The sequence below is a fragment of the Stegodyphus dumicola genome, chromosome 1 (genome assembly GCF_044657685.1).
Source record: "Stegodyphus dumicola isolate Sdum_Otavi_A_Nest chromosome 1, ASM4465768v1".
NCBI classification, from domain to species: Eukaryota; Metazoa; Arthropoda; class Arachnida; order Araneae; family Eresidae; genus Stegodyphus; species Stegodyphus dumicola.
The window spans coordinates 261,938,625-261,951,324 of NC_140768.1; the positions used below are offsets into that span (position 1 = coordinate 261,938,625).

General features: G+C 34.7%; 1 protein-coding gene across 3 annotated transcripts in view; it reads left to right on the top strand.

Annotated features, from left to right (window-relative positions):
- Window positions 1–12,700, top strand: part of LOC118201517 (uncharacterized) — an 82,316-nt gene that overhangs the window by 15,854 nt on the left and 53,762 nt on the right. For 2 of the 3 annotated variants that reach the window (XM_085827431.1, XM_085827435.1), the window contains exon 3: window positions 6,332–6,532. In XM_085827431.1, the coding sequence (XP_085683557.1) occupies window positions 6,332–6,532 (201 nt within the window). Of the gene's footprint in view, window positions 1–6,321; window positions 6,533–12,700 lie in introns of all 3 variants that reach the window. The other variant, XM_085827439.1, reaches the window with a different exon arrangement.

A 12,700-nucleotide genomic window follows, 5' to 3' on the forward strand; every position in this document is an offset into this window, starting at 1 on the left:
CACGTCCTTCTCTGAACCGTTTGCTCCGATGCTTCACAGTGGCCAATGTGATGCAATGTTCACCGTACACAGCAGTCATACGGTGACTAATTTCATGTTGGGAAACACCTTCAGCTGTCAAAAACCTGACCACACCAAGCTGTTCCTCTTTTGGAGCATCAGTTATGTCACGCTACCGTCTTCAACCCAGTGTAAGAGCGCCTTAAAGAACTTTAACCTCACACTTTCGCTACGCGCATGCGCCGCAGATGATGGACCGAACCATTCTTGTTGAGGAGGGGTTGGCTCACTTTCATTTGACTCGCCCTTAAATATATGTTTTTTTTTTTTTTTTTTTTTTTAAACTCGTATGTATTGCATTGAATTACTGCCAAGTATGCATTATATTACAAGAAAAGTTAATGCTGAAATTTGCCTCAATAAATTGTCTCTAGTCGAGACTTACTAAAGGGTGGATATAGTGAAAGGTAAATATATTCCATTCATTCATAACATGCATCAATTTAACATATGTAAATTTTTATTTATTTATTGAAATGTACATAAATATTTTGTCTTTTCATGAGAATTTCTGCTTCCATCATTGCATATCAACATTGCATATCATCATTGCAATCATCATATCTAAATTATAAAAGTAGTTATATTATTTTAAGTGATAGATAGTTTTCAAATTCTGCTTAATAGCTTATCTTCTTTTGTATCATTTTCATCCTGGAATTCTATCAAGGATTTTCAAGCAGGTATCTTCTGTACTGCAGTTTAAAACCTTTTAGTTTTATTATTAAGATAATAAATTTTAATCAAATCTACTTTTAATTAGGTGTTGGTAGTGAATAATGTATACATATATTCTTATTAGGATATAAACAGTAGTATGACTTCTTGATATAAAAATTTGGGTTCCTCCTTCTCCATCAAAAGCAGAAAATTCATTTGTCTAAAGTGCTGATTTTTTAAATAAGTAGGCTTTTATCTGGTCTGATTCTAAGTTATAAATTATGTATATATGTTTAGGGCATCAAAATGGCATACCATATATATATATATATATATATATATATTTTAAAGATCAACAAAGTTTAAGAAGGGGAATTCTGATTGGTCCTAGCTTCAGGTTAGAATTTCAGGTGATCTTAATCAAGATTTTCTTTGGTGCATTTCCTTTGGGGGTTTGGGGGCATCAGTTTTTCATGGGATTTACTTTTTGCTGAGGGCGGAGGGAAAAATAAATGCACCTGTGCCATAAAAAAATAAACATATGCCATGTAAAATGTAGAATTAAGGAGGGAGTGCCTCAGATTGGTAGTATTTTTATACAAAAGTACAAGGGAGAGTCCGAAAATAAGTTTCCCCTAATGACTGCGGACGGAGGTGTAAATGAAACCCAAAAAATATGAGACATTAAAGGTAAGATGTAACTTTGTTTTTTACATAATTAGCTAGTAGGATGAGACATTTGTCATACTGCTTTATAAGCTTCAAAAAAGCTCTCCACAACAAATCAGGGTTCTGCATATGTAAGAAGCATTGAATGGCTTGTGTGACTTCAGCATTATTTTTACAAAGCCGGAAACAGATAGAAGTCACTGGGTCGAGATCAGGACTGTATGGCAGATAGTCAAGGATAGAAGTCACTGGGTCGAGATCAGGACTGTACGGCAGATGGTCAAGGGGCTTCTAAGAATTTCATTATGGTTTTGCATTTTTTTCACCAAGTGTGGTTTCGATTGCCATCTAACAATAGAAGGCCAGGCTACTTTACTGAATAGCATCCTTGAGTTTCGACATGGTGTGACAGTACCACTTACATTCATGATTCCAACCTCGAAAAAGTCCAGCAACAAATTTCCTTGGGCATCCCAGAAAGCTGTAAAGAGCACTTTACCTGCAGAGGGAGTTGTTTTGAACTTCCAGACAGACATGTTTCTGCTCCATAGATGCCGTCTTTGATTCGGGCATGAAATAGTGGACCCACGTATCATCCCCCATCATAGTCCAAGACAGAACTTCATTGCCATCACGATGGTAACGTACGAGATGTTTCAGGCTGACTGTCATGCATTGTTCCATGTGGTTCGGGGTCGTTTGTCAGGCATCCATCATGCTGACACTTTCTGGTATCGAAGAATGTCGTGGATGATCTTGTGAGCCAGCGAATGTCTGATTCTTAAGTTTTCCCACTACTTCATCTATGGTGATATGCTGGTTCACTTTAATCATGTCATCCACCATCCTGACATTTTTGTCTGTAGTGGGGCCGTGCATGTTCATCCAAGTCTCGACCTTGCTGACGCCCCTCAATTCACAGCACCATTTGTTTCAACATCACATCTGGCTCATAGACTTTCATGATTTGGTTATGGATTTTTGCTCCTGATACTCCACATGTCCATTCATTGAAGACAACCACTCTCACTTCCTCCTTTGATCACAAATTCAAAACTCGCATTCTTTCCATACCTACCACAACCAGACTGAGAGGAGAGACTCGTCTCCCCTTTGTGCAGGAACTGCAACAGAGCTATCCGCTTGATTATGGTCGAGTGATACCCAGTGATGTATGTGTGTCTTTCACATTCTACAATTGTCTTGTTTCCGCCATTGTTGTTTGGTTTCCTAGGTAAAACTACAGGGAAAACTTATTATCTGACTCACTCTGATATATTATGGTTAAGTTTATTGAATTATTTATATTTATTAAATGGTTTAATTATACAATAGTAGATGGAGAGGACATTACATATTATTACTGTAAAAACTCTTTTTATGCTATTTATCATTTAGCTCTAAAAGTCGGTTGTATAATAAGGAAAAAAATAATATAATGCGTATATGTAAGGATTTGGATTATCTTTAAAACATGTAATCTTTCTCAAGATGTTTCTGTAAAATGTTATGAATGTATGAAAGTTTTCCTAAAATTCTAAGAATATATACAAAATGTAAAGTTGATAAACAGTCCAGCTGACTGATTTGGTACTTGCGTATTATCTAAGTCACCGTAGAAGAAGTTGCCAAATTTTCAAAATGTGTCATATGCTGGGAATCAAGCAACGCTATCATTTTTGTATCTGTTCTTTTTGTTGTGTTTCAAGTACCAATTGTTTTTACAGGCAAATTGTGATATTTTATGACTTAAACTGTCTTGTATTACAGTGTTGCATGCGTATGGATTTCATTCCAAATAAGATTGAATCTTCTGTCTGCATTGATGATTATCATCAATACAGACAGAAGATATACAACCAGTATATCTTCAATATAAATAATAAACAACAATATATACCAGATATCTACGTTTGGTAGATATCAAACGTATACAAACGATCAAACGTATACAAACGTATACGTTTGGTAGATATTGTTAAGGCTATGCACACTGCCTTTTTTTTTTTTTTTTTTTTTTTTTTTTAAGTAAAAACTGATTACTGAGTATGTGGAAAAAAGAATATGAAAAGAAAATTACAGAGGGATTTCCTGAAAAATGTGTTTTATTTTTTCATATATCATGTAACCTTTATTTAATGATAAACATTTGTATTTTAAATTTCTGAAGTGTTTTCTCTTGATATGTTAACTTTTGATAAATATAGAGCTTTTTAAATCTCTTGAATTTTTTTTTTAAATTGTCTAAATCACCAACTTGTGTCTGATAAATAACTCTTACTTTTGTAAAATTATGCCAAGGTGGTTGCTTTAGCACATGAGTATCCTTGATTTTGACTTCACATGAAATTCTCAGAACCACATGCAAGTTTGCCAACAGATTATTATTTATAGAGATGTTATTTGATTGTTTAATATTTTTGTAGAAACCTACATAAAGGAATCTGGCTAATGATTAAATAGTACTTAGTGATTATCTGCACACCCACTAAAAGTGATGATTAGTATTGACGAGGCAGTACACCAAAAAGTATATATGGGGCAATCCAGGTATTGCTGCATGTGAATATGCACCTTTGAAATTTGGTGGTCATTTTTCTGAGTACAGTACAAAGTCTTTAATCTGGACGTCCATAATCTGGAATGATCTATAATCCGGACCTCAAAGCTACAAACTTTCTGTGCATGCGTAGCGTTTACACATGCTCATAATACTTTGCACATGCGCATAATACCTTTACGCATGCGCATATGCGTTTACGCATGCACATAATACGTTTACGCATGCGCGTTTAATGTATAACGGACGGTATAAGCTAGGCTAAAATTATCTAATTATCTATTTCAGTTAACGTTGTAGATTGTGTTGTTCCTTAATCTTCTAAATGGATCCGGCTTATTATTTTTTGAAGACTGTTAGAGCAATTTTATAAAAAGTAAGCTTAAACTTTCGATTATGTCAAAAAAGAGTTTCCGATTCTGGAGCTGCCAAAGGATCTACAAAGCAAAAGCATGTTTCGATGTCCATCAAACAAAAAATGGATAAAGGCATGAAGAAAGTGATAGAGAGGTCAGTGAAAACGAAAAAATTTCGATTGACAAGTTAGTCGGTATTCTCGGCACAGCAATTACAGGACTTGAACAGCGAAACTTTGTAACTAAACAAGAAATTATGTCTGTTTATAGAATTAAAAAGAAAGATTCCTTGGTTGACAGTACAAAAAATTCTGCAATCCATTTTGAAATGGTATCCATATAAGATCCACTTATTGCAAATGCTGCAACCTCAAGACTACCAAATATTCTCTGAATTTGCTTGCTGATTTTTGGCGAGAAAGGATAGTGATGACGCATGGCCTTGGAAAATTCTGTGCTCAGATAAGGCGCTCTTTTCTTTAAATGGAACTGTGAATAATCAAAATATCCGCATATGTGGTGCTTCACGTCCTAATGTCCTGCACCAACAACCACTGCATTCTCATTATGTGACTGCATGGTGTGGATTTACTGCTGATTTTATCCTTGCGACATTTTCCTTTGAAACTCTCACTCCTCAAGGTCCTAAAACATGCTCTGTCTTGAGTGAACGGTGTACAGTGAACTCGTTTGACAGCAAGTTATTCCTGCTTTAAGGGAATGGAAATGTTTGCCGACCACTGTCTTCATGTAAGATGGAGCAACTTCCACATTGGGAGCCAAGTCAAAGAACTGTTTCATGCTAACTTTGGCTATGTAGAGCTTTTCTGAATGCCTGGCCTTCTCGTTTGGCTGTGGGAATTCCTAAAAGACTGCGTTTCTGGAGGAGAAGTTAGAACTTACCTGAGTTGAAAGCCAGCATTATACGTCATCTTGCTGAAATCCCTCTAGAGTTACTTCCCGCTGCCATTGAACACGCTGTAATGTGCTTTCAACTCGTAATTGATGTCAGTGGAGCACACATTGAGCACATTCTGTAACTGAATAAATTTTAATGATTCTGACAGATTTTTTTTGTCCTTCTTTAGGCACAACAGTTCCTCCTGGTAGTCAAAATTTGAACTATTTTTTATTACAGAAATCATTTCCTCATGGTCTCATAACTTATATAACAAAATTTCATTAAAATTCAGTAAGTAGAACAGGCTCTAGAGGGGTCTGAATACATAACAAGGGCCGATGTGCGTTATCTCCACTGGTATAACATTGAGTTTTGTTTAGCTAGTGTTTAACTAGCTTTAATATCTAATGATATAATTAGAAACACTGTTAGTGTTCAATGGGAGTAAAAATTTTAGTATTCAGTGATGATGATATTTGAGATTTGAAGGTAGCTGTCAGTCAGATTATTTTGTATCAGTTTTAGTGGCTTCATAATGCCATATTCACATGTGTCCAAATGTGGATACAGACAGTTCTGCTAAATCCATTCAGTTTAGCAAATATATATATAATTATCACTGTTGCTCTAATTCCTGAAAGCTGCTAAACTCAGTATTTAAAATCAAAGGAAGTTCATTCCTTCCTTTCACTGTAGATATTCCATTTAGTAATGTATGATGCAGTGTATGTTCTAAAAGAACATATGAGCATACTGCGAATGCTCATATCAGAAACAATAAATTTTAATCACTGTACTTGCAGTCTACTGGTAAGTTATGTGGGGTACATGCAGGTAGTGGGCCACCTGTGTTCTATGAATAGAGGTAGCTTGGAACCCAGTTATAGTTACATTTAGAGACAAAATGTGGAAAGAGACCCTTTTCTAATATATGTATGTGAAATTCAACTTGATCATCCATCCACATTTCATCCATAGTTATTGATGAAAAAAAGTTTTAGATTATTGACATACGAGTTCAAGTAGTAAATTTATATGTTAATGGAAAGTCTGTTACTTCAATTAAAAATGTAAGATATTTATCATATAAGACATTGGATTATATTAATTTGTAGTATCTTCCAGAAATTGAATCCATATGCAGAGATGAAAACAAGTGTAATAATAAAAAATGTGAAAGAAACTTTAGAAGAAGGCCTTAGAGTTAAGACCTCCACACTTACTTTACATCAGTTACCTGAAAAGTTAGTACTTCGTCTGGAATTCAAAGCTGCCCAAGTATCTTTCATTTATGATTTGGAACTTGGCTTGTTATCTGCTGACCAGGTATGTTTAACATATTTTTTATACATAAGATATTTATTTTCCTTACATCATAAAATTAGAAGTTGAACTTGCTATTGAATGTTCTTGAAATCTTAGAATTTTTTTCCTTTGTGCAGTCTAATCCCACTATAATGAACATCAAGGACCTGAAGCTTGGTTCATTATATCTTATCTGACATATAACAGATTATCTCACATATAACAGTTAAATGATGAATAAAGAAATAAATTATTAATATTGTCAAAGGTTTCCTCCTTTGGCCGAGTGGTTCAGACCACTGAATATAGGTAGTTCAACCTGGTTTTGAACCTAGGTAAACAGGATGGCTGCATGGTTGGTTTTTTCCATTTGTAACATGAATATGAGCCAATTTCCTGAAAAAAGTCATTCATGAAGGTATCCCTTCCCTTAGGCAGACAACCCTTTTGTGCTTTGCCATATTTGAGTAACCTGATGTAAATAAGTAAAAATAATAAATCTGATTAAAAAATAACATTAAGATTTAATTGAAATTATTAGTATAGTTATTAAATCTGTTATTCATTCTTACCCAATATCTTCAAAGTGTCTGGCAAATTCATTGGCCTTTGTCTGAAGCATTTGTTCAACTGTTGGCAGATTACGACTTCTTTGAATGGTGAACCATTTCAGCATTATATTTTTATAATCCTGACCTCTACATCTCTCAGCTTTTTATATGTGTCTCCAAATTTTTGCCATGAGCAAAAATTAAAAGCATTTTGATTTTTTATGTGGTATTAACTGTAGATTTAGATAAAATGTTTGCCTTAGATGGTGGATCGCTTCGCAGGTGCGTTATCCCGGTGAGACCCTTTGAAGGAAGATCTACGGGGAGCTCCCTACTTCAATCAACTTCTAGGGGTCTTCCCGTGAATCGAATCACCCTGGGCTTTCCCGATAGGGGAAGTTATCTTTCATATATTTTGAATACAAATGGAACCCCTCGAAGATTGATATAAACAATAATGACAAACCTGAACAGTGGATCACTCAGCTCATGGGTTGATGAAGAACGCAGCCAGCTGCGGATGTGTGTTATGTGCTGGAATATATGATAATTAGTAATTATAATTCATTTCCTAAAAATATGTCAAAATAATTATTCAAAACATTTCCTCAATGTACTGGTTTTGTTGCACGTCACAGCAATAGATACAACATCAAATATGTACGTGTGGAAAATGCGGCAGGGAGTAAATAATTCTGCAAAGAGGGTAGGTTGTATTCACTGCAGGTGTGAACAAGAATGTTAATCTAGGGTTTCGAGAAAAGTGACAGATAATTTTGGATACGAATGTAGTTCTGACCCAAATGAATTCACAGAATTTAGAGTCGGATGTTGTCTTTATTGTACCGTGTAGTCGGGTGACTACCAGATTATCTGATTGCCATCAAACCTCTAACTTTTATTTTTGATTAATGGAAACATCTTGGGAAATGCTTTCACAGTAGTTCATCTTGCAACAGTTCAAGAATTTCACCTCTAGCGTCGCAATCCAAATGCCCCCGTCTGTCCCTCTTAATCATTACCTTGTATTCTGAAAACCAACGGAATAGAACCGAGGTCCTATTCCATTATTCCGTGTTCCTTTATTCAGCCATCACGTCTGCTTTTAGCACTAATTTTTTTAAAGTAAACTTGTCAGTCAGCAAAGACAACTGGTGAAGATCATCAAAGGAAACCGGCTGGCTGTTCAAAGCAGGCAGTAACCACCAGTAAGCGGACCACTTGTCTGAAACTGAGATCAAACTATGAGCTTTTTAACTGCAACAACTTTAATATATGCTATTGGAGCTAGAATTAGCATGTCTGCTGGCACCAGACGTCCCCGTTTATCTGTGAGATATAAACTTGCCTGAACCTGTTTTGTATTTTTTGAATAATATTTGCTAACAGATAAGCAGAAGATTCCATTTATGGTCAATTTAGACATTTTAGTACAAAAACTTCCAGAGGAAAAAGAGGTGGAAATTCTAGCAATAAAAAAATTTTTTCCACTCAGGATTTGGATATAGTAATTAAAAAATCTGATGTGGACACCACATGACTTCCTTGTACGGAATATTAAATTATACGCATTTTTTTCTTGAATTTCATTTAAATTGATTGGATTGAATTAAATCTACTTCGTCGATATCACATAAACCACAATAGAATAAATGCACTTTAAAATTCACTATATTTGTTTACTATAACGACACTCTGAATGCACAAAATTTATATCATTTGAAGAATTATCTTATCGTTGCCACATGTTCTATTCAAATACTATAATAAAGCTAGAATGATGTATGAAAGAAATTAAGCAAACAAAACAGAAAAGAAACAGTTTTTCACAGACGATTTAGTATTTCTCATTCAATTAATTCAGTTCTCACTTCGCGACAAGGCAAAAATACATAAAAACTCAAAATATCTGTATTAAAAGTTACGAAGTAAATCTTAAACACTTATTTCCTCGAAAAAATTCCAGAAAGGATTAAGCATGATGTTTGGGTCTCGTCCCAAATAACACACACTAAATAAATTCGCTGGTTCGATTCTTTATTAATTCTCATAATTAATTACAATTAACTCATAGCTGTGACCAGCCCTCTTACACCGTCGATGGCGATTCTCAAACTCGTTAGATCATCACATTACAGATGCGCATGCGTGGATTACATTACAGATGCGCAGGCGCGAACATACCGCCCCGCGTTGCAATGCTTAGCATTCAACTATTGTAATTAAGATATAGCATAAAAAAATTAAACAAGTATATCATAAACAATTTTGAATAAGTACTATTACATAAAAATCATTATTATAATTAGACATTTACCATATACATTAGCGTACAACTCAAAGCAATACAATATAACATTTCAGTTACATAATGACATTTTATGTGAAACACATTCAATACTGTACAATAACTATAAAGACAATACTCATTTTTGTATTGGTAAGACACATAATTTGGTAATTGGTCGTTTGAAAGTTCCAGTTTGAGTTTTTACATTACACACGCGAACCTTTCCATCTTTACCATAAAATACTTCTATTATACGACCAACCGCCCAATTACAACAAGGCAAATTATCTTTAATTAAGACCATGTCTCATATTGGTTTTAGAACTTTGCCATTTAGATCGATTTTGTAAATGACTTAAATAATTGGAGTTCCATTTTTTCCAGATAATTTGTACTAATCTTGTGATCTGTTGCCACAATTTTAACCTGTTAATGTTAACTTCCGTGATATCTGGCTCAGGGATCAAATTAATTGCTCTACCAATTAAAAAATGCCCAGGTGTTAGAACCTCTAAATCATCAATATCCGAAGACAAGGGTGTCAATGGTCGGGAATTTAAAATTCCTTCAATCTGAATCATAATTGTTAAAAATTGTTCAAATGTCAATTTTGCATTACCTACGACACGTTTGAAGTGGTACTTAAAAGATTTAACTCCAGCTTCCCAAAGGCCTCCAAAATTAGGTGCTCTGGGAGGGAGAAATTTCCATTCGATATTCTCAGAACTCAAATAACCAGCTAAAAGCTCATCTTGTTCGTTCACTAGTTTGTTTAACCTCTTTAATTCTGCATTTGCACCTACAAAATTCGTAGCATTATCACTAAATAGTGTTAAACTTTTACCTCTTCGTGCAAAGAAACGTTTCAAGGTAGCTATTAATGCTTCAGATGTTAGGTCTGTTATCAGCTCTAAATGAATGGCCTTAGTAACCATACAAATGAAATATACACACATAAACTTTCTGATATATACCTTTTCTCTGGTTTTTGTACTTAATTAAGAATGGTCCACAGAGGTCAACTCCAGTACAATTGAAAGTAAGATTAGCTGTGATTCTTTCCTTGGGTAAATCACCCATGATTTGCTGAGCTACAATGGGATTAGCTTTAAAACATATTATACAATTTTTTACAATTTTTCTACAAACATTTCTACCACTTACAATCCAAAATTTTTGTCTTATATGATATAACAAAGATTGAGGACCCACATGCAAATATTTTAAATGATAGTAATTAACTATTAATTCTGTTAATTTATGTTTAGAAGGCAGAATAATAGGAACTTTTTTCTCATAAGTTAAATTGCTATTTTTTAATCTTTCTCCAACTCTCAACAGTCCATTACTGTCAATGAAAGGGTTAAGACTTTTAATAGAACTATTTCTTGGAACAATACCTGATTTTTTAAGATCATTTATCTCATTTATAAAATACTCACCCTGTACTAATTTTATTAAAGTTTCTTCAGCTGCTCTCAATTCTCCCACTTGTAAATTACCTACCTGCTTTTGATCTTGCTTACAATTCTTGTAAAACCTAAAACAAAAACTTATAATACGAATTAATTTTAAATACTTATTACTGCAATTCAATAAATCATTAATAAAATTATTCACATTCAGATTTAAACATATAGATAGTTCAGAATCAGCAAAGTTTTTAAGTTCATTACTGTCCTTTTCAGTAATTGCTTCAGGTATAACTCTTATAGGGTACTCATCCTTCATTAAGAAGTCAGGCCCGTTCCACCACAGTTGACTTAGTTGCAGTTTTTTGGCAGACATACCTCTAGATATGAGATCTGATGGGTTTTCTTCAGAAGCGATATGATGCCACTGTGCTATTTCAGTCAGATCCTGTATCTTTGAAATCCGGTTTGTGACAAATGTCTTGAGCAGGTGTGGCTCTTTGTTGATCCATGACAGCACAATCATAGAATCGGTCCAAAGGTGGATAGCAGTAAGCTCCAATTTTAACGATGATTTCACTCGATGCATCAGTTTAGCTAATAGCACTGTTGCGCAAAGCTCAAGTCTTGGGATTGCAGTCTTCTTTAGGGGGAAGACACGCGATTTACTGCACACCAACCTCACTGATGTATGGTTTTTTGCTGATGTTGCTTTACAGTAGATAACTGCTCCATAGGCGGCCTCTGAGGCATCACAGAAACCATGTAATTCAATCTTGATTCTATCCGGTAATAAAATACATCTAGGGACTTCAATGTTGTTAATTAGCTGCAAGGTAGTGGAGAATTCTTTCCATTCTTTAGCCTCCTTTTCTGGCAAAACATCATTCCAGTTCAATTTCAACAGCCATAATTTCTGCATAAATATTTTTGCTACAATTATAACTGGAGAAATTATACCCAATGGGTCAAAAATGCGAGATATGACGGATAACACTTGCCGTTTCGTAACCTTTACGCTGCCTTCGATTTTAGCGTTGAAGCTCAAACAATCTCCTTTTGACTTCCATAAAATACCTAATGCTTTAGATTCTTCTGATTTACCAAAGGGATATGTTTTGTCTTTTGTTTGACACAGTTCAGTAGCATTACTACACCACTTATGGAGTAACATACCTCCACTCTTCAAAATGCCTATTAACTGATTTTGAAGTTCTAACGCAGAACTTAGCGACTCAGATCCAGATAGAATATCGTCCATGTACATGTCTTCTCTCAGTACAGGTGCTGCTAAAGGAAATTTATCTCCTTCATCCTTTGACAGCTGTACAAGTGTTCTCATAGCTAAATGGCGTACTCACAGTTCCATAGGTAACGGTGGTTAGCTCAAAGTTTTTAACTGGCTTATCAATGCCTTCTTTCCATAAAATCCTTTGCAACTTCCACTGATCTGAATGGATAGAAATAGCTCGATACATCTTTTGTATATCAGCAGTGAAAGCAAAAATATATTTCCTGAATCTCACCATAATTGAGAATAAATCATCTTCACACACCATTATACTGTATAGTGTGAAATATCACACCTCCATTATACTGTATAGAATTTAGAGAGTTTCCTTTGGTTGTCAAAGAAGAAGCGTTAAATGCTACCCTCAAGGGAGTCGACTTACTTTTCTCTTCTCCCCTATATACTCCAATATGAGGAATGTAATATGAACCTCGTTCCTCCTCGCTTTCACTCACCTCAACCATATGTCCTAACTGTTGATATTCTTTTAAAAAATCTGAATATAATTTTAAATATTCGGGGTTCTTTACTAAGTGTTTCCATAAGGAATTTAATTTACTCGTTGCAATATGTTTAGAACTTCCTAAAGTGTCCGGATCCTCCTTTAATGGCATTTTAACAACGTACCTACCGGTTTTATTTCGT